A 24,076-nucleotide genomic window follows, 5' to 3' on the forward strand; every position below is an offset into this window, starting at 1 on the left:
ACGTCCTCCCGACACCGGGGATTGCGGGCCCTGGGTTAATCAGAGTTGCCCCAACATACTACAGCTCCTGCACCTCCTCCTCCTCTTCAGCCTCCATCTCCGAAAGTACCACATCAGTCGCAAGCTGGAAGTACTGCAGCACTGCCTTGGCCGAGCAGCAACAGGCTGTGCTGAAGCTAATATGCTTAGGTGACAAACTTCACCACGCTGAAGAATTGAGGACAGCTTTGAAAGAGCAAGCAGATCTGTGGCTGACACCGCTAACCGTAAAGCCAGGCATGGTCGTGTGTGACAATGGCAGGAACCTGGTGGCGGCTCTGAGGCAAGGTGAGCTCACACACGTACCATGCCTGGCCCATGTGCTTAACCTTGTGGCTCAGCGGTTTCTCAAAACCTACCCGTATCTGCCAGATCTGCTTGTAAAAGTACGCCACCTGTGCGCCCATTTTAGAAAGTCAGTTACAGCTTCCGCCGCCCTTGCCATGCTTCAGCAGTGTTTGCAGCTTCCAGTTCACAGACTGGTGTGTGATGTCGCCACACGGAACTCTACACTGCAGATGTTGAGAAGGATTTGTGAGCAGAAGAGGGCAGTTGTTGAGTACCAGCATCAACAAGGCTGTCGGTATTCAGTTCAGACTGCACACATAAGACCTCAGGAGTGGACATGGATGTCAGACATATGTACCATCCTCCAAAACTTTGAGGACTCCACCAACATGGTGATCAGTGATGACGCCATAATTAGCATCACCATCCTGCTTCTCTGTCTTCTGAAACACTCTCTGCTCACAATCAAAGAGGATGCATTGCAGGCGGAGCACGATGAGATGGAGCAAGGAACCATACAGGGTGATTCCACACAGACCAGCCTCATCTCATCCCAACCTGGATTGGGTAACAATGAGGAAGAGGAGGAGGATGAGGAGGAAGAACAGGAGCTAGTTTCTTGCTCTATAGACGGTACTACATGCACAACTATCATACCGTCTGTTCAGCTTGGATGGCCTGAGGACAGGGAGGTGGAGGAAGAGGATGAGGAGGAAAGCTTGGTCAGTCGTCCTATTGGTGAGGACACAGAAATCTTGCCTCTTTGCAGTCTGGCACACATGGCTCGGTTTATCTTACGCTGTCTTTCTCGTGACCCTCGCGTTGTCCAAATTTTGCATGCCAGTCATTATTGGTTGGTGACACTTCTAGACCCACGCTACAAGGAGAACTTTCTGTCTCTTATTCCTGCGCAGGACAGGCCTAATAAAATGGGGCAGTATGAGAAGGCCCTTGTTGCGGAATTATTAAAAAAATTCCCATCTGAAAACGCTGGCGGCAGAGATCATAGTTTGTTGGACCACCAAGGAGTACAGGCAAGAGACACAAATGCAATCCAGCAGAGGCAGAGGAACACTGTCAAAGTTCTGGGACAGTTTTCTCAGACCCTCCCATCGCACAAGCCCTGATCATAGAATCATAGAATCATAGAATGGTAGAGTTGGAAGGGACCTCCTGGGTCATCTGGTCCAACCCCCTGCTCAAAGCAGGATTCACTAGATCATCTCAGACAGATGTCTGTCCAGCCTCTGTTTGAAGACGTCCATTGATGCGCGGGGTACTCTCCCAAGGAGGGAAAAGTTTCAGAAGATGCTGAGGGAGGACCTTGCCGACCATACCAACGCCCTCCGAGATTCCTCTGTGCCTTATAATTATTGGGTATCTAAGCTGGACACGTGGCATGAACTGTCTCTCTACACCTTGGAGGTCCTTGCCTGCCCTGCTGCTAGTGTTTTGTCAGAGCGGGTTTTTAGTGCCGCTGGTGGAATTATAACCAATAGGCGCATCCGCCTGTCAACTGAAAATGCTGACAAGCTGACTCTTATAAAAATGAACAAGGGCTGGATTGGGCCAGACTTCTCAACACCACCGAATGATAGCAGCGTAATATAAACTCAAATACAGTGTCTTTTTTTTCGCGAGGTCTAACTCTATTCCGATGCACCTCTGTCTTCACACCCAGACATGGGTATACGCTTCCTGATTTTGACTATTTGCTCTCGTCCTACTCCTTCTCCGCATCCTCCACCGCCATATCACCACCATATGTACCATATCAACATATCTACGTCTCTTGCAAGGGTCATTGGAGTTAATCCAAATTTTTGGCAGCCGTTGCTTCACTGCATAGGCAAACAGTATGGGAGACCCACTTCCTAATAATGGGAACATTGTTTTCAGGAGGCCCTCCGACCTCTACGTCTCTTGCAAGGGGCATTGGAGTTCCTGCAAATTTTTGACAGCCATTGCAGTCACTGCATAGGCAAACAGTATGGGAGACCCTCTCCTTTCTAATGGGAATATGTCGTTACTGAGGCCCAGCTCTATGTGTCTTTAAATTGTTAGCGGGGTTTTCCTAAATTTTCGCAGCCATTGCACTCTTTGCATGCCCTATAACCAGGGCTGGCTTCAGGTTTTTCTGGGCCCCGGGGGAAAGAGTCTGAGTGGGCCCCTTTAACACATACCACAATTCATGATGCACAGATACCGCAGAGAAATATATATATAGTACAATGCCAAAGATTTCACTTCTTACATTACATGAGTGATATCTATTGTAAATTCCACAATAGCTCAGAAACCGGCGAATCGCTCCACACAGAATACTGGCCCCCATAAAATGCTCCATACAGAATACTTGCCCCCATAAAATGCTCCATACGGAATACTGGCCCCCATATAACGCTCCATACGGAACACAGGCCCCCATATAACGCTCCATACAGAATACTGGCCCCCATAAAACACTCCATACAGGATACTGGCCCCCATATAATGCTCCATGCAGGCTGTTCCCCCCACATAATGCCCTATGCAGGCTGTTCCCCCCTTATAATGCCCCATGCAGGATGTCACCTCCCATATAATGCCCCATGTAGGATGTCACCCCCCCCATATAATGCCCCATGCAGGATATCACTTCTCCCCCCCATATAATGCCCCATGCAGGATGTCACCCCCCATATAATGCTCCATGCAGGATGTCACTTCTCCCCCCATATAATGCCCTATGCAGGATGTCCCTTTCCCCCATATAATGCCCCATGCAAGATGTCCCTTCCCCCCCATATAATTCCCCATTCAGGATGTCACCTCTCCCCCCATATAATGCCCCATGCAGGATGTCCCTTCCCCCCATATAATGCCCCATGCAGGATGTCACCTCTCCCCTCCATATAATGCCCCATGCAGGATGTCACTTCTCCCCCCATATAATGCCACATGCAGGATGTCACTTCTCCCCCCCATATAATGCCCCATGCAGGATGTCCCTTTCCCCCCATATAATGCTCCATGCAGGATGTCCCTTCCCCCCATATAATGCCCCATGCAGGATGTCACCTCTCCCCCCATATAATGCCCCATGCAGGATGTCACTTCTTCCCCCCATATAATGCCCTATGCAGGATGTCCCTTTCCCCCAAATAATGCCCCATGCAGGATGTCCCTTCCCCCCTTATAATGCCCCATGCAGGATGTCACCTCCCATATAATGCCCCATGTAGGATGTCACCCCCCCATATAATGCCCCATGCAGGATATCACTTCTCCCCCCCATATAATGCCCCATGCAGGATGTCACCCCCCATATAATGCTCCATGCAGGATGTCACCCCTCATATAATGCCCCATGCAGGATGTCACTTCTCCCCCCATATAATGCCCTATGCAGGATGTCCCTTTCCCCCATATAATGCCCCATGCAAGATGTCCCTCCCCCCCCATATAATTCCCCATTCAGGATGTCACCTCTCCCCCCATATAATGCCCCATGCAGGATGTCCCTTCCCCCCATATAATGCCCCATGCAGGATGTCACCTCTCCCCTCCATATAATGCCCCATGCAGGATGTCACTTCTCCCCCCATATAATGCCACATGCAGGATGTCACTTCTCCCCCCCCATATAATGCCCCATGCAGGATGTCCCTTTCCCCCATATAATGCTCCATGCAGGATGTCCCTTCCCCCCCATATAATGCCCCATGCAGGATGTCACCTCTCCCCCCATATAATGCCCCATGCAGGATGTCACTTCTCCCCCCCATATAATGCCCTATGCAGGATGTCCCTTTCCCCCCAAATAATGCCCCATGCAGGATGTCCCTTCCCCCATATAATGCCCCATGCAGGATGTCACCCCCCCATATAGTGCCCCATGCAGGATGTCACCCCCCCATATAATGCCCCATGCAGGATGTCACCCCCCCATATAGTGCCCCATGCAGGATGTCACCCCCCCATATAATGCCCCATTCAGGATGTCACCCCCCATATAATTCCCCATGCCTCCATACACTTAGGCTGTGTTCACACGATGCGTATTTCATGCGTTTCCGCGGCGTTTTTGCAGTTGCGTAAACGCCGCGGAAACGCATGAAAAACGCATGGTAGAAGGGCAGCAATGTTCCCCAATGGAAATCCGCATGTGCTGTGCCCATGATGCGGATTTTTCCGCAGCGTTAACGCTGCGGTCAAAAATCCGCAGCATGTCAATTAATTTTGCGGAAACGCGGCGATTTCGCCGCCATTGACTTGCATTAGAACGCGCCAATTCCGCAAGACAGCATTTGTACTTGCGTAATTGGTGCGTTCTAATGTGCGGATGGTACCCGGGTGTGGAGGAGAGGAGAGTCTCATCCACACCCAGGTACCATTAAAAAAGCTGTAAAAAGAAGAATAAAATAAAAAATAAATGTATTCTTACCTTCTGTCGGCCCGCGCAGCGCTCCCGCTTGGTTCCCGGCACTTGCAGTGAGTTGTAGGACCTGCGGTGACGTCAGAGTCATGTGACGGGTCACGTGACGCTGACGTCGGCAGGTCTTTCAATTCAAAGTTGCCGGCAGCCGGGAGAACGGAGTGAGCAGGACAGCGCGGGCCATCGGAGGTAAGTATATACACTCTCTCGGGTCACACTATATAAATCCATGCTGTTTGCATGGATTTATATAGTGTGACCTAGTTATCAAGCACTTTCCAGGTGATGCTAAGATCGCCTGGAAAGCGCTTGTCAATCTGCATGCGGAAACGCATGTGAATCTGCATGTGGATCCGCATGTATTCTGCAGGAAAAACGCATGCACAATCTGCATGCGTTTTTTCTGCCAGGGAGATGCAGAAATGATGCAGAAATTTTCTGCTTCATTTCTGCATCGTGTGCACATACCCTAAAAGAAAAAAAAAATCAAATACTCACCTCACTCCTCCTCACCTGCTGCCGCTGCTCAGGTCCAGACTCTAGCATTGCTGGCGTCTTTCCTCTCTGCGCTGCCTGTGACGGTTCAGGGGAGGGCGTGGTGGAAAGACGTCACCGCACCCTCTGACCTGAGACGTCACAGGGAGCGCACAGCAGGAAGACAGCAGATCTGCGGAGGCACGGGTAAGTATCCGGCTGCCGGGGCCCTGAGCAAGCGGGGGAGAAGGGTGGTTGCTGGCACAGCTCTCCTCCGCCCATAGCCCGGCAGGGTGCCCCACCGCGAGTGGGCCCCCCGCCTGCTCAGGGCCCCGCCAGCCCTGCCTATAACTGAATAGCAGACCCTCTCCTTTCTAATGGGAACATGTCGTACTCGTTACTGTGGCCCAGCTCTATGTGTCTTTAAATTGTTAGTGGGGTTTTTCCTAAATTTTGGCAGCCTTTGCACTCACTGCATACCCTATAACTGTATAGCAGACCCTCTCCTTTCTAATGGGAACATGTCATTACTGTGGCTCAGCTCTATGTCTCTTTAACCCCTTTCCGACGTGGTATGTAATAGTACGCACCACGTCGGCACCCCCTGTTCAGCACGTGCTCTGGCGCTGGGCCCGCATTGAACCGGGCACATGTCAGCTGATTCTTACAGATTACATGTGCCTGCGACAGCTGGGGGGGAATCGCGATCCACCAGCGGCTGTTAACTAGTTAAATGCCGCTGTCAATCTCTGACAGCGTCATTTAACAGCGCCGCGCCGGAAGCGCGTCACTTACCCCGCCCATCGGTGACCTCGTCACGTGATCGCGGGTCACTGATGTGTGGGCATGACAACCCGGGGTCTGCAGCAGACCCCTGTCGTTGTCATGCAAAGAATGCTATGAGTGCCGCTTAGTGGTCGGCGCTCATATCACAGGAGCATTTCTACTACATAGAGGCGATCTGCTCATCGCCTCTATGTAGCAGAGGCGATCAGGTAATTGCTGTTTCTAGTCTCCTATGGACACTATTGAAGTATGCAAAAAGTGTAAAAAAAATGTTTTGAAAAATATTTAAAAAAATAAAAAAAAATATGAAAGTTTAAATCACCCCCCTTTCGCCCTATTCAAAATAAAATAATAAAAAATAAACCCACATACACATATTTGGTATCGCCACGTTCAGAATCGCCCGATCTATCAATATAAAACAAGAATTAATCCGATTGGTAAACGGTGTAACGAGAATAAAATTCCAAACGCCAGAATTACGCCACAAAATTGCAATAAAATGCAATAACCGGCGATAAAAACATCGGTTCTACCCCAAAATAGTATCAATAAATAAACATCAGCTCAGCGCACAAAAAATAAGCCATCACCCGTCCCCAGATCCCAAAAAATGAGGCTACGGATCTCGGAAAATGGCGCCATTTTTTTTTTTAAGCAAACTTTGGAAATTTTTTTCACCACTTAAATAAAAAAGAACCTATACATGTTTGTGTCTACGAACTCGTAATAACCTGGAGAATAATAAAAGCAGGTCAGTTTTAGCATTCAGTGAACGTGGTAAAAAACAAAACAAAAAACAACTGTGGAATTGCATTTTTTTTTTCAATTTCACCGCACTAGGAATTTTTTTCCCGTTTTCCAGTACACGATATGGTAAAATCAGTGATGGCATTTAAAAGTACAACTCGTCCCACAAAAAATAAACCCTCACATGGCCATATTGAACAAAAATAAAAAAAAGTTCTGGCTCTGGAAAGAAGGGGAACAAAAAACGAAAAAGCAAAAACGGAAAATGCCACGGTCATGAAGGGGCTAAATTGTTAGTGGGGTTTTTCCTAAATTTTGGCAGCCGTTGGGCTCACTGCATACCCTATAACTGCATAGCAGACCCGCTCCTTTCTAATGGGAACATGTTGTACTCGTTACTGTGGCCCTGCTCTATGTGTCTTTAAATTTTAAGTGGGGTTTTTCCTAAATTTTGGCAGCCTTTGCACTCACTGCATACCCTATAATTGTATAGCAGACCCTCTACTTTCTAATGGGAACATGTCATTACTGTGGCCCAGCTCTATGCGTGTCTAAATTGTTAGTGGGGTTTTTCCCAGATTTTGGCAGCCCTTGCAGTCACTGCATATGCAATACCAGTATAGGAGACCCACTCGTTAATAATGGGAACAACAAAGCATAGCCGGCTGATGGCTCTCTAACAATAGCGAGGGCCGACTGCTGGCCCTTTAAGAATAGTAAGGGCCGCCTGATGGCCCTATAAAAATAGGCTTTGTGACTTTCAGAGTCCCTCCATCATAAATGAAACACAATGTGTCTGATGATGTGTCACACACCACATGGCCAGATAAGGTTGTAAAATGTTAAAATAACATCTCCCGGTGAATGCATTTGTCTTGGTTGAAAGCAATGCAAAAGTGCAAAAACGCATCAAAAACGCTACGTGTGAACATAGCCCAAGGTGTGGAGGAGCATTTTTGTTTTTGGTTATTTATTTTACCTTATATACAAGTCATTACCCTGGAAAGGATGTTCCTTAACATATTTCCCAGGAAAATCTATTTTGGTTTCGTTTTTGTATGTTTTATTGTGAGTCCGTAAAAGGGGCGTAATACTCTGACAACGTTGCAGACATCAGTGATCTGGGAGTCAGAAATGCTTCCAGAGGTCTTCCCCATGCTGATCCCATGTCATTTGAGCACAGTTCGAACAACGAGTACCCCAGTATTTTAATGCTCGCTCATCACTAATGGTCAAGCAATACCTGGCCGACCAAACCAGTGTACTCCCTAATTCCTCTGTGACCTTCAGCTATTGGGTCTCAGATTGAACACCTGGCATAAGCTGTCCCTCTATGCCTTGGAGGTGTTGTGCTGCCCTGCCGCTAGCGTCTTGTTTGAGTCGATTTTTAGTGCCATAGGGGGGTCATAACAGACAGACGTTTTCGCCTGTCAACAGAAAGTGCTGACGAGCCCACTCTGATAACAATGAGCAAAGCCTGGCTTAGACCTGACTTTTCCACACGACTAGATGACAGTAGCACATAAAGTGTTTTTAATGTTATATTTGAATGAGGCCCTTCAATTGTTGCCTTCTAGGGTCTATGGATGACCCTCATTATAATTTTTTTCCTGTCTTTTCTCTTTATGTGAAAAGCCTTTATGAGTGTAGGAGTACCACAACTACACTTTGTTCACAATATATGAATGAGGCACTACAGTTGGTGCCTTCAAGGGTGCAGGGCCGGCGTCACCTCCCGGTGCACCCGGGCAAGTACCGGGGCCCTGGGCAAGTGGGGGGCCCACTCACCATCGGGGACACCGGTGCGCTATGGAGCATGTGAGTCAGGACAGGCCCGGTGCCAGCGTCCCACCATACTATAAACGGTTCGAAATATACGTGGCTCATACTGTATGGAGCAATATATTGGGCTCATTATACTATAAGGAGCAATATATGGGGCTCATTATTCTATATGGAGCAAAATATGGGGCTCATTATTCTGTATAGAGCAATATATGGGGCTCATTATACTGTATGAAACAATATATGCGGCTTTATAATGTATAGAGGGCTATGTGGTGCCTATAATACTGAATTAAGCCATATATGGGGCTCATTATATTGTATGTGTATCACTGTATGGAGCAATATATGAGGCCCATTATACTGCATGGAGCAATATATAAAAAATAGAAATTCCAGCAAAAGTAAGTCTTAAAAGGAATCCATTTATTTAGAAAATAGTTAAAACAAAAATGGTTTGTTGTAATACAAACCATGTAGGTTGAAAAGTGTACATTTATTTACTTCTGCTGGCTTGTACACTGCCGTGTGCTTTTTAACTTTTTTCTAAGTAAATGGATTCCTTTTAAGACTTACTTTCGCTGGAATTTCTATTTTTGACATTGGCTATCCACCTGGTCCCAGGTCCACTGTGCAGATTGGACTGTGTCTGGACCACATGCTGGTGAGCTGAATTTCCTTTCCTCCCCCCTCCCCTGCTATCTACATTGATGGATCAATCAATATATGGGGCTCATCATTCTGCATGGAGCAATATATGGGGCTCATCGTGTATGGAAGACTTTGTGGTGCACATAATACTGTATGGAGGACTATGTAGTGCCCATAATACTGTATGGAGGACTATGTGGTGCCCATAATACGGTATGAAAGACCATACTGCCTGGTCTAAAATGAAAACTTTTGATTCCCCCCAGGGCATGCACTGTACGCTGCAAGGATTCTCCAGAGTCTCAGCTATTGTAGAATTTACAATAGATATCACTCATGAAATGTAAGAAGTAAGTGAAATCTTTGCATTGTACTATACCTATTGTGAAGAACCAGGGTCTTCCGTGGGCGTAACGCTACTCAGACAACACAGGGTGCGGGTAAAACAGTGTGGTACTACTTTATTGAACCACCAAATGGACAATAAACACCGAACAGTCCCAGCAAATACCCAAGATGGTACAACATTACATAGTCTCACCCTTCCTTCTCCGCCCTCCTGGGATAGAACAGCTGTAACTTTGGAGACTTCCAGGGCCAACTACCTCAACCAGTGGCTCCCTGCTTCTGGCGGGCCCCCACAGAGAGGAGGCAGCGGTAAGCTTAGGAAGCTAGCAGTCAATCGAGATACAAAACCAGGAGACCTGAGGGTTTCAACCTGGCCTCTCCAAGAGTTTCCATGGGGCCAGATGACCGGCGTGTCCCAATCTGGCTTCTCTGAATGTCTCCATGGGTTCCAGGTGACTGGTGGGTCCTTCCTGGCAACCCGAAACAACATATCCATGGGGCCAGGTGACTTCTTCGTCCCACCATGGTCTCTCCAAAATTTATCCATGGTCTCTCTGATGGTTAATGGAGCAAATTTGTATTTTTCCAGTCAGGGCTGATATCCTTAGGCTAGAATCATATAGAATTCAAATCTGTGTCTATTTGTGTAATGTCATGCAATCCATTTGCTGTCCTGAAGGATGTCTCTCATTCCCCTTGTAAAGTCTTTCTGACTCTCATTGATTCTGCTTCCAGCACTACAGACATCCCTGTTTATATTTACATCTGTGTAAGGTCATCCGTCACAGGTAAGAGGTAAAGGTGCAGGGCTCAGCTATCATTGTTTGAGCTAATCTATTTACATAGTTGGTATCACAGGGGCTGTTGTACATAAACATCTTGCTGACTTTTAGTACAATTTGTCATTAGCATAGTAAACATGATTGTTTCCAAAGGAATAGAATTCCAAATTCAGGGCTATACAAATACTTGTCTGTTCTTATTGACCAGACACAAATACACAAAGATAATAGAGTATTTCTCTTGGATTAAGAAATCTAAATTTCTGGCTTATTAAGATTTTAGGCCGTTTTGTCACACCTATATTTCTCTGCCGTATCTGTGCATCATGAATCGTAGTATGTGTTAAAGGGGCCCACTTAGACACTTTCGCCCGGGGGCCAAAAAAAACCTGAAGCCAGCCCTGCAAGGGTGTATGGATGACCCTGCTTGTAATTTTTAGCAGGATTTGCACTTAGTGCATAGCCTTTATGAGTACAGGAGTACCACTACATGACAATTTAAACAAAATGTGTATGAGGCCCTCCTTAATGTCTAATACAGGGTGTATCTGTATGAAAGCATTTAGAGAACTAAAGCAAGTAGGTAGTGATGAGGCATTAAATAAATACAGAAAATTACATCAATTCTGTAAAAGCCAAATCAAGGCAGCAAAGATTGAGACAGAGAGAATCATTGCCAGAGAAAGTAAAAATAATCCCAAAATATTCTTTAACTACATTGATAGTAAAAAACTAACAAATGATAGTGTTGGCCCCCCTAAAAATAGTCTGGGTGAAATGGTGGATTAGGATGAGGAAAAAGCCAATGTGATAAATGATTTTTTTTCAACCGTATTTACACAAGAAATAGAATGACTGAAAACATGATCAGTGATAACAAAAATTCTCCATTAAATGTCACCTGCTTAACCCAGCACGAAGTACAGCGACGTCTAAAAATCACTAAAGGTGACAAATCCCCGGGCCCGGATGGGATACACCCGCGAGTACTGCAGGAATTAAGTAACGTCATAGATAGACCATTATTTTTAATCTTTAAAGATTCCATAATAACAGGGTCTGTACCACAGGACTGGCGTATAGCAAATGTGGTGCCAATATTCAAAAAGAGGACAAAAACTGAACTTGGAAATTCTAGGCCAGTAAGCTTAACCTCTACTGTGGGTAAAATCCTGGAGGGTTTCCTAAGAGATGCAATAATAGAGTATCTGAAGAAGAACCTCATGATCCATATCAACATGGGTTTATGAGGGACCATTCGTGTCAAACTAATCTGATCAGCTTTTATGAGGAGGTAAGTTCTGGACTGGACCAAGGAAATGCAGTGGATGTTGTGTATATGGACTTTTCAAAAGTTTTTGATACGGTTCCACACAAAAGGTTGATACATAAAATGAGAACAATGGGGATAGGGGAAAATATATGTATGTGGGTTAAGAACTGGCTCAGTGATAGGAAACAAAGAGTGGTTATTAATGGAAAACACTCAGACTGGGTCACAGTTAACAGTGGGGTACCACAGGGGTCAGTATTGGGGTACCACAGGGGTCAGTATTGGGCCGGCTTCTTTTTAACATATTTATTAATGACCTTGTAGGGAGCATACAGAGTAATATTTCAATATTTGCAGATGACACTAAACTCTGCAGGGTAATGAATACAGAGGAGGACAATTTTATATTACAGGAGGATCTATGTAAACTAGAAGCTTGGGCTGATAAATGGCAAATGAGCTTTAATAGGGATAAATGTAAGGTAATGCACTTGGGCAGAGGAAATAAAATGTATAATTATATGCTTAATTGTAAAACACTGGGCAAAACTGTCACTGAAAAAGACCTGGGTGTATTGGTGGACGACAAGCTCACGTTTAGTGGCCAGTGTCAGGCTGCTGCTGCAAAGGCAAATAAAATAATGGGATGCATTAAAAGAGGCATAGATGCTGATGAGGAGAAGATAATTTTACCTCTATACAAGTCACTAGTGCGACCACACTTAGAATACTGTGTACAGTTCTGGTCTCCGGTGTATAAGAAAGACATAGCTGAACTAGAGCAGGTGCAGAGAAGAGCGGCCAAGGTTATTAGAGGACTGGGGGGTCTGCAATACCAAGACAGGTTATTACACTTGGGGTTATTTACTGTGGAAAAAAGAAGGCTTAGGGGTGATCTTATTACTATGTACAAATATATGAGGGGACAGTACAAAGACCTTTCTACTGATCTTTTTACTCTGAGACCTGAGACGGGGACAAGAGGACATCATCTACGTCTGGAGGAAAGAAGGTTTAATCTTAATCACAGACGCGGATTCTTTACTGTAAGAGCAGTGAGACTATAGAGCTCTCTGCCGCATGATGGTGTAATGAGGGATTCACTACTAACATTTAAGAAGGGCCTGGATGCCTTTCCTGAAAAGTATAATATTACAGGTTATAAATACTAGATTCCTTGACAGGGCGTTGATCCAGGGAACTAGTGTGATTGTCGTATGGAGTCAGGAAGGAATTTTTTCCCCCAATGTGGAGCTTAGTGTTTGCCACGTGTTTTTTTTTTGCCTTCCTCTGGATCAACATGTTAGGCTATGGGGTGAACTAGACGGACTTAGTCTTCCTTCAACCTTAAAAACTATGTTACTATGTTACTATCTGAATCCCCTTTGAGTCTCTAATTTTTGGCAGTTCTTCCTTCCTTCATAAATTACACTGAAATTTCCAATTTTTTCATTAAAAAACTAAATTTTGGTTTACTTAAAATATATTTTTGAAAATCCTTTTAAAATTTTGACTTACATACAAGTCATTATACAGGAAAAAATGTTTCTTATTATTTTTTACCTGTCAACTGCAATTTCTCGTTGATTTTGAATTTTTTATCGTCAGACCTTAAAGTGGAGTAAAAGTGTGACAGCATTGATCTCTGCAGCGATCTGGAAGTCAGAGATGCTTCCAGGGGACCTTCTCCAAGCTGTTCTCCTTCCGTTCAGCAGTTTTCCCATCCATTGGAATATTTTCACTGCCCCCCAGACCTCGTATGGTCTGCCGGAAAACTCCCATTATACTAGTTACTCTTAGAGAGATCTGCAGGTTGGTAGTGGGGCGGGCCTCTCCCACCACTCCAGGTCGTAGGAGTGGCCCATGTCCACGATTCACATTTAAACTTTCAGTTAAGCTCTGGGTGTGTCAGTGTTTTATTTGCGAGCTTGATGTGACGCTGAGTCACTTTTCACCGCCAGGCCGTGAGACGGGATAGTCAAGGAGTCCGAGGTCAAAGCCAGGAGGGTACGTCATAAACAGAGAAAAGAGGCAAAGGCGTAGTCAGGTAATGTTCCATAGATCAGAATACCAGGAGGATAGCAGATCAGAGCAGAAGGGGTTAAACAGACAGATGGTCAGAACAAGGTTCAAGGTCAGGCAACAGAAGATCAATAAACAGAACTCAAGGCACAGAGAACAAACCACACACACTAGCTGAATGTACGTCTGGCAGAGATCTGGGGGGAAACAGCTCAGTTAAGTAGCCAGGCAATCACCTGGGATAATGAACACCTGAAGATAGCCAATGCCTCCCAGTCTCAGGTTGGACAGCTAAGCTGTCAATCACCACACTGACAGCTATTGCACGCCCCTGTACCAGATTGGATGGTCGAGCTGTCAATCACAGTACTGACAGCTCCAGCACGCCCCTGTACAAGATTGGACAGCTGAGCTGTCAGTAACTGCGCCCCAGACACAGTGAGGGGTGGAACCGTGAGAGCAGGAGCTCTGTGCAGTACAGGTCTGTGTGACACTAAACACAGGCCAGAGCAAGGGAAAGCCACTGATGCACCCACGAGGGATACGGTGGTGCAGTCGCCCACGGCAACAGAGTGTTATGGACTGTGACGAACAATCCGGCTGTGATCTGGAGGATAACATTTGCCTTTTTGTTCTAAGTTGCCAAAATAAAGATTTTTAATTTTGACTAACTTGGGTCACTGACTCTTTATCACACTGTGTGAATACATTACAATATGCATACAAACATACATACATTCACTCTCTTCTATGGGCAGTGATTGACTATATAGCTGTATCTTTAACCAGAGCTCTTACGGGCAGGTTATCGGGATATGTAATAAGACTCACACTCCCGGAATCGTCCTCAGCCGACTTCTGATGTCATACATGCTATTAACAGTGATGTCATTCTCTAATCAGAAGGAAACATTTCCAGATGAACACATGAAAGGGATATACTCACCATGAAATGTAACCAGAGGCACTGGGTTAGTGTCACTGAAGCCATAATCCTCCTGGTCTTCCATGGCAGTGGTTATGGTAGGCACTAGTGGGATGGAAGCTGGCACTAAAACAATGAAATGATAACGATTCATATATAATGTACACGACTGTCGAATAAAATATATAACACTACACAACATATAATACTGTACAACACATAATACCCACTGACACCAGGGAGACTATGAAGCCTTCCACCCACTGATACCATGCAGACTACAGTAGAGATCATATCGCCCATAATACCACAGAGACTATGGAGCCTACTACCCACTGATGCCATGAAGACTGATATCATGGAGACTATGGAGCCTTCTATCCATGGAGATCATGGAGACTATGGAGCTTCCACACAATGATGCCATGGAGACTGTGGAGCTCTACACACAATCAGCACTAGATACTGGCTGGTGATAAGCTCATGCAGCCTCTATCTATCCCTCATCCCCTCAAGATGGCTGGACCATACTTGTAAATAAGCCATTGTACTTTGTGTCACCCCCACCTCATTGTAGATTGTAAGCTCTTAGGAGCAGGGTCGTCATTATTTTTGCTGTAATTATTGTATTATCTTTAGCTATGTTACTTATGACTGTTGTACATGAACCTGTGAATTGTTAAGCGCTGCGGAATATGTTGGCGCTATATAAATAAAGATTATTATTATTATTATTAATTATATTGTGGAGACTGTGGAGCTCTACACACAATTATATCATGGAGACTAGGGGTGTAACAATCACAATCATACAGGTTGCGACCATAACCAGACCCATGGCAGATGGGAGCACACTGATGCCTATTTTCTCTGGATGTGTGTGGATGTAGAGAACCACCAGCTCCCTGCACCACAATAGGTATAGATGGATGGCACATGACATCACTGCCATGCACTGCCCTACCCCCTGCACCTGCTATAGAGGAGGAAGCGGACAATGCAAGTCGAGGGAGTGGAGACAGGGAAGAAGAATTGTTTATTTTTGTTTTTTTAATAAATGTAGTGGAGAAGTGTGCCAGGACGAGGGACATTATTAAAAAATGGGCCTGGACCTGAGACAATATTGCAGGATGGGTAACAATTACCATACGGGGTCAGAATGGGGAATATACTTTATTAGTTTATGCCAACAAGAGAAGGATAAATTTACTGTAGGCGGCCGATTGGGTAACAGTATTACTGTATAGGAGCCAGAATGGAGGACACTATTCTTCCAGCTGTACGTCATCTTTACAGAAAGTAAGTCACAGCAGTTTGCACCGGATGAAGAAGAAAAGTAAAATCATTTACTTCAATTGAAGGCATCACCACCCCTCTACAGAGCGTCTGTATAAAATGTCACTGCTGGTAATATTAGAGTTAGTACTGAGGTTTTTGATAATGACGGATTAATGCCACCATACTGATCATTGTGTGATGGTAATATGTGGTCCGGTCATGGTGTGGCAGTATTTGTCAAAGAGTAATATGGAGACACCAGCTATCCTATTCCAGAATCGCACTACTGCCACGTGTATGCAAACGATAGACAAACTATGCTGAAAAACCATCCAGCATCAGATCTATCAACTTCAGTAGGTAATTGGTACAATTAAAAAATAAAAATACAGAGCAAAAAAATCCCAACGTGCTTCGACTGTCAGAGTGTTCTTAGTCTTCGTGTATGTTTATATGCCGCAGTGTTGGTGTGGCACGCGGCCCATAATATCAGGAACAGGATCTGGATTAGACTAATTCCATGCTTAAATTCCACTGTACAGTCCCTGGGATGTAGAATAACTGGTTATTTATGAGACAGATGCCATAGAAAATATTCAGAAAATATTAAGAAGATATACCACTCACTGAGCGCAGCTCCGGAGCCTGCTCGCTGGAGCGCGTCATTCTCCCTGGCTCCTCTGCATGATTGGTCGCATGAATTACAGTGGGGGACACTTCGGACAGGTGAGTATAAGGTTTTTTTTATTTTATTTTTATTTTTACAGCTGGTCACTGCGGGAGCAGACACTACTACTGTCATCATTGTCCCTACTGGTGCTGATCACAGCGCCCACAGGGAACAATGATGATGGCAGCGTTCAGCACCTGGCACTTGGGAAAAGCGCTAACTGTACCACTGATTCCCAGGAGCCGGTACGTGTCACACTTATAGACACACGGATGTCATCTGTGTGTCTTCCGTGTGGGAAATTTTGCGGCCCGTGCAGCATGTAAAAAACAGACATGTCAGCGTGTTTTGGCCACACTGACGTGTGCAGACCCATTCATTTGAATGGGTCTACGTGTGTCAGTGTCTCCAGTATGTGTGAAAACTGGCACCACACGTACTGGAGATACTGACGTGTGAAAGAGCCCTAAGAAGGGCTGAGACTTACAATAGACAGGTAGTCGAGACAGAAGAAGTATTTTCAAAGAGTTGGGCAACAATAGGGACATGTGTTTACGCATAGACAGAGAAAACTCTGAAAACAGCTGAACTTCAACGCCACTAATGTAGTAGGTGGCTTTTAGCAGAGTATATCACGTTTGTCACAGAAAAAAATATTTTTTGGACTCTGCCTAGCAAGAGAAAAAATATATATTTTTTTACTGTGCATACAGCTGAATTTCACCCACCAAAAAATGACAAAGTGGGCTACTATAGCTTGCACTATCACATTAGCAAATGAAAAAAAAGGTTTTTGTGCTCTGCACTGAGACGCTCTGCACTGACAAGCTCTGCAGAGTCTGCAGACATCTGAATTTCAACCCCACAAAATAAAAAGGTGGGCTATAAGGGCTTGTGTGACATGCAGAAGTAGAGCTGTTGCAGAGTGTGACATGCAGAAGTAGTGCTGTTGCTTTAAAAGAATTCAGCACTATTAGAAGTAACACAAGCACATGAGACAGGAAGTGTTGTGCTCAAGAAGCATGCAGTAACACCGTCACAGGAGAAGTGGAGTGTTTTAGCAGAGCCCCAGGGGGATTGTGGGTAAGTTGTTTACTGTCTGGCTGGAGCCGAAGAGAAAGGTGGTGTGTGTGTTCTTTATCTGTATCTCACAGAAGCGCCCCTGCAAGTGAAAAGGATTCAAGTCAGGGGTGTAGCTAAGCACAGGTCAGGTAGAGTTCCAGAACTAAAAATGCAGAGTATTGTCAGGCAGAAAGATAAGGACTGTAAGAAATGGTGTCAAAGGGATCATCTCCCTCAGCAAACCCTCCCCACCTCCTCCATCTCACTGTGCTGTAAAGAATACTGTGTTCATTAATGTGCCTTTGCATTAGAACTGTGCTGTCCTATACTACTGGAAAAACTGTGAACTGCTGTGCTGCAAGGAAACTGTACTGTCACTGGAGCCTGTTGCTCATAAGACTTAACTTGCACTGACTGTGCGGCTTCCTATTAAATGCTACTGTTCTACCGTTTATGAGGACTCTTGTCAAGTGTGTCTGGTCAGCAAGTGACACAACCTATGTGTCTGTGCCTGAGGGTCAATACCCCTGTGTGCCTGAGAGAAGCTGCAGCACATGGTGTATGGTCGCCCTGAGTAATGGTTCCCCCAGGATTCCAAAGAATTCATGTAACCTGTCTCTCCCCTATCTGAACCTAGCTGCGTGCGTGTAACACTGGTGGCCCGTACGGGAAATCCTGAGTGGGAATTAGCGTGTAGAGGGAGAAGAGGAAAAGTGTCTGGAAAAACACAGCAGCACAGCACCTCAATTTATCTCTGATACACCAGTTAAAGGGGACCAACCCTAAAGAAAAACTCACTAGCAGCAATGGATGTGGAAATACAAATGGACAGAATTAGTGAGCTGCTTCTTCAGTTAATCTGTGAAGAATTGAGAACAGTAGCAGAACATATAAAGATGTCAGAAGAACAGATTTCTAAAGCACACAACCGCAGGCAACTGTTAACTGCCATTAATGCAAAAATGGATGAGCTGGGAGAGAAAGAAACTGAAGACGTCATGGGGATATTCCTCCAGGAAATAACACAGTTTCTAACCAGGTTGAAGTTGGAGGATGGAGGGGCTGCACTAATTACCAAAAGTGGGAATCTCTGTCCACAGACTGAACTACAGGAATTGAAAGAACAATTCAAAGCCCTAACAACAGTCCTGCAGGAATCGACCAAAACCTCTGACCAGGTGATAGACTCAGACAGGTCCTTTAACCTGCTCGGGTTAGATAAATCAGGGAGACAGTCCTCCCTAAAACCACAAATCACTATAAGGAAAGAATTCAAGATCATAGGACAAATTGGAGAGTGTGAACAGAAAGAGAGACTGTCTTATAGGAACTTGTTGCACCAGATCGATGCAGGCTTACAGAAAGGCTACCAGCCAGATGAGATCGTTGAGGGGGTGGTGAAAGCGATCAGCCCAGGACTGAACCTCCGTAGTATGCTAGAAATGAAAAGTAAATTGACCTTGCAACAGCTGAAGATGATTTTAAAAGGGCACTATAAAGAAGAGAGTACTTCAGAATTGTTCCACCGACTCATTAACCTCTCACAGAAAAATAATGAATCAACCCAAAATGTCTAGTTCAGTGCAATTAAACTGAAGGATAGACTGTTGTTTGCATCCAGAGATGTAGAAGCGGAAGAGAAGTTTGATGCTGGACTAGTCCAGAAGAAGTTCTTGAGATCATTGGGAATGGGATTAATCAGCAAAGATATCAAGTTGCAGCTGGAACAATACCTACAAGATCCTGGCATTTTGGATCAAGTCCTAATTGAAAAAATGAATGAGGCCGCTAGTTTGGAGTCAGAGAGCTAACAAAAGTTAAAGAAAGGCTCTGCTCCTAAAATCACCAAAATGAGTGAGCTGAAGATGGAGACCCCCGGTGGCCAGTCCGAAGATCATCATAGAGACCCTCCAGTGTCACCTTCGAGAGGGCACCTTAAATCACCAACAAAAGAGAGGCCTGCCAGCTCTGACTGGGAGGGAGTAATAGGAGAACGGCGCATGAGGTAAACGGCTGCATCAGTACTATCCCCAAGTGTGTTCCCGTCTACAACATCTGCAAGGGAGACAGGGGCATCAGTTCCTTAATGTCCAGTGAGGAACTCAAACGATGTATGCCTGGGAGGAGGATTCCTCAGTCAGTAAAGATAGCCTCATCAGCTTAATTGGTGAAAGGCGCTTTATACAGTGCCAGCTAGATGGACTCCTAGTAAAAGCACTGTGGAACACATGAGCCCAAGCGAGCCTTTTAAATGAAGAATGGAGAAGGCGCTACCTGCCACACACTTTCCTTCGGTCACTAAAAGAACTCTTGGGACCAGTGGAACTCCACGGCAAAGCCATCAACCAGACCGAAATCCCTTTCATAGGCTGGGTGGAAGTGACTTTCCAACTCAGGGCCACGAAGAACAGCAACACCATTGAGCTTTTGGTACCTTTTCTCGTGACCAGTGATCAGAATGTGGCAGAGGATCCTATCCTGGGTTATAATGTAATCAGTGAGGTCATCACGAGACACAAGACAGGGTCGTTGGTGGTTTATGCAAACGCCATATCACTCGCCATACCCAATGCCGCGGTAGAAAGCGTGATTCATAGAGTAAAGAAAGCACAGAATACAATGTACCTAAAAGACGTCAAGGTAGGTGTCAGGAACTGTACAGCGATGACACCGGGGAGATCACGCAATATCTCGCAGTTACCGTCATGCTGTCAGTATTTTGTCTGGAATTGCGAGCACACGATCCAGACTACTCACTACTTAGGTATTGGCAAGCGACCAGTGAGCATATGGGTGTCACACCTCTGGATTCCAATGCATGGAAAACGTGTTTACACCCCCGTACTGTCACTGTCAGCTTCACAATAGCCCAATTATTATTATTTTCTGCCACCACCGGCCGAGTTTGAATTATAATACAGGCCTGGCCGGACGCCCGCGTTTTGGTAGCGTATATGGCTTCGGGGAAGGGAATGATTACAGGACAAAAGAAACAGAACTATTCAATTCAAAAGGGAGGCAGTGTTTAGGAAAAATATATACACAAGGATGTTACAAAGGAGACATTAAAATACATAAGCAGTTACATAAAATAAACAGGATAAAAGAAGACAACTTACTCTATAAAGATCGCTGCGACGATTCAATATAGGTGGAGGAGCGGCTCCCCAGTTTGATTTGAGCATTATCGAACGTGACCCGTTGCTTATAATCCTTATACCCCCTGGCAATGAGTGCTCCTGTATTTTTCATGGGTTCTGTCCACATGCCCCTTGTGGTGACATCATGTGGGCCGGTCTCCAGCCTGCACATTTTTATTAAAAAAACTAACTTCTGCGATAACTCATCACTCGATCACAGAAGCTTGCAAACTACGCCATTTTTTCCATTATGATTTTACCTGCATTTAGAGACCACACATCGCATAGTTGCAGTCTGCTATTCTGGTGTTTTTGCACTACAGCTCCCTGATTTTGCTTACAGCAATGAAAAACTATGTATACCTTCCTCAGCTGTCCCTGCCAGCCACTAAAAATACAGGTTCCATTATTGTCGGACGTATGAGATTTACAATATTTCATATTTCGTTTTGGAGTCAAAATGTCTATAAACTTCTTTTTGAAGCTCGGGAAACAAGTTTTCCCAGTTACACGCAAATTAGTGCAATCCTGCCACTAATTACCCCCTTTGTGTGCCAGGGACAAGATGCTCGTATCTTAACTAAGTTATAACACTTCTCGGCTGCCAGCAGTTTGCTTGTTTGAGCTATTTTGGCTGTGGGTGATAATTTGCAGGAAGACACTGTAGATTGTCATCTCTGGACTGTGTTAATTGGGGCTTTGTGTTGAGATTTTTATGGAGACAGCTTTGTACTGACCAAAAGGGAGAAATGGTCAATATCCATGTCAGGGAAATAAGGAAGAACATTTTCCTGACATCAATATCTCCCTGACAGTAGGCTTGCGCCCAACCATCATCCCTGCAAACCAAACAAATGGTAAGGGTGAGGTGTGGAGTCCGGGTAGTTCAGAAAAGACTGTTCATGCCAAAAGACTCCTCAGAACTTCCAGAAGACCTAGTTCAAGGTGAGACTGTGCTTACGATTCCTACTCGTAGGTTTGCTCGAGTGACAGTACCGGTAATGAATACTATGAAACACGAAATTAGACTGCATCCAAAGACTGTTAGGTCCCATCGAAACCATTAAAACGGTATATCCAGCCAGTGTGAGACCAGCCCAGGGGTCTACACTGAATTCAGTCTCCCCACCAAGGAACAGGAGTCTCCCAGGGGAGGAAATAGCGCAACCCACCTCGGGGTCCAGGGATCCTCCAGTACCCCTGGAACAGTTGTGTGCTGAAGATCTAGCGGCAGCAAAACAGATGCTAAGAGAAGAGTGTCATGCGTTCTCCAAACATGACTCTGATACAGGCTGTATCCCGTTGTTGCATTTGAAAATCAAAATGAAAGACACGACCCCAGTAACCAGAAGTTACATGTCTGCGCCAAAACCATTACATCGTGAAATGAAAGAATATTTACAAGATCTCATCAACAGAGGTTGGATCCAAAAGTCGAAGTCGTCTTATTCCTCTCCTATTGTCTGTGTTAGGAAGAAAGCCGGTACGTTGAGACTCTGTTGTGATTACTGGGAACTAAACCGAAAGTCAGTACCTGATCGATACCCGATACCAAAGATCATAGATATGCTGGATAGACTATCAGGAAGGACCTGGTTCTCTGTCCTTGATCAGGGTAAGGCATACCACCAAGGGTTGGTCGAAGAGTCCAGTAGACCCTTGACAGCATTCATCACACCATGGGGATTATATGAGTGGATTCACATACCGTTTGGGCTCAATTCAGCTCCAGCAGAATTCCAGAGGAGCATGGAGACATGTTTAGAAGGATTGAGGGACGATATCTGCCAGCCGTACTCGGATGACAATGGTACACAGCAAAACCTTCCGGGAGCATGTTGAACACGTGAGGACCGTATTACAATGGTATCAACAATACAGAGTTAAGTTGACCCCAAAGAAGTGTGAACTGTTCAAAAGATAAGTCTGATTTTTAGGGAAAATTGTGTCCAGAAAAGGATATACCATGGACCCAGCAGAAATCGCTCCGCCTTAAAAGACAAGCGGTCCTCTACCGGCGGGGAGTTGAGGCAGATATTAGGATTTCTCTCCTACTATCATACTTACGTTCGGAACTTCTCCAGGATTGCCGCCCCACTATGCCTCCTCTTAGGGGGGGGCGACAAAGACAACAACACCTACTGAGAAAAAGAAGAACGCGGGTAGGACCGGGCTTAAAAGAAACAATGTCGTTTTGTCCCAACAGCCCATTTTCTGGACAGCAGACCACCAGGAGGTATTGGAAGAACTAGTAGACTACCTGGTAAAACCACCTGTCTTGGGATATCCTGATTTCAATTTACCATTTGTTCTTCATTGTGACGCTTCTCAAGTTGGACTGGGAGCTGCCCTGTATCAGTATCAAGATGGAAAAACGAGAGTTATCGGTTACGGTTCTAGAACGTTGACAGACGCCGAGAAGAATTACCATCTACATTCCGGAAAATTGGAGTTCCTGGCATTGAAATGGGCTATCTGTAAACGATTTAGAGATTATCTCTACTACAGCAAAGAGTTTGAGGTATTGTCAGGGAAATATTGAGGAATATTGAAAGTCTGTCATAGATATTGACCATTCCTCTCAAACCTCTCTTCACCCCCTCCCTTATCCATCTTTTGAGAGCTGACAGTCCAGAGATGACAATCTACAGTGTCTTCCTTATTCATCTTTTGCTCAGCACAAAAGCCCCAATTAGCACAGCCATGAGTAAGAGCTTACACAGACAACTGGCAGCCAAGAGCCACCGAACTACTTAGAATGCGAGCATCTTGTCCCTGAAAGACGCAGGGGGCAATTAGTGGCAGGATTACAATAATTTGTGTGTAACTGGGAAAGTGTGCTTCCCAAGCTTCAAAGAGAGTTCAACAGAAACTTCCAGACGCTCAGACTCCGACACGAAAAATAAAAAAAACAAAATATCTCACACATACAAACTGCTGGCAGCCCAGAAGTGTTATAACTTCGTTAAGATGGGAGCATCTTGTCCCTGGCACACAAAGGGGGTAATTAGTGGCAGGATTGCACTAATTTGCATGTAACTGGGAAAACTTGTTTCCCGAGCTTCAAAAAGAAGCTTATAAACACTTCGAATCTGAAACGAAATATGAAATATTCTAAGGTTCATGCGTCCGACGATAACAGGACCTGCATTTTTGGAGGTAAAATCAGCGAGAGAATGATAGAGATATTTTTCTGGCGCTGAAAAACGCTACATAGAGCTGTAGCTCAAAAATGCCAGAATAGCAGACTGCAACTATATGATGTGTGGTCTCTAACTGAAGAAAAAATCATAACGGGAAAAATGGTGTCATGTGCAAGCTTCTGCGATCAACGAGCAATGAGTTATCGCAGAAGTCAGCGTTTTTAATTAAAATGTACAGGCTGG

General features: G+C 45.1%; 1 protein-coding gene across 1 annotated transcript in view; it reads right to left on the reverse strand.

The window, feature by feature from the left end:
- LOC141257881 (T-cell differentiation antigen CD6-like) overlaps positions 1-24,076 on the reverse strand; it is a 217,246-nt gene that overhangs the window by 25,526 nt on the left and 167,644 nt on the right. Inside the window, exon 10 of the mRNA XM_073672888.1 lies at positions 14,562-14,666. Coding sequence (XP_073528989.1) covers positions 14,562-14,666 — 105 coding nt within the window. The remainder of the gene's footprint in view (positions 1-14,561; positions 14,667-24,076) is intronic.

The sequence above is a fragment of the Phyllobates terribilis genome, unplaced genomic scaffold (assembly GCF_046119375.1).
Source record: "Phyllobates terribilis strain yellow unplaced genomic scaffold, ASM4611937v1 Scaffold_3__8_contigs__length_932513732, whole genome shotgun sequence".
In the NCBI taxonomy this organism is placed as follows: Eukaryota; Metazoa; Chordata; class Amphibia; order Anura; family Dendrobatidae; genus Phyllobates; species Phyllobates terribilis.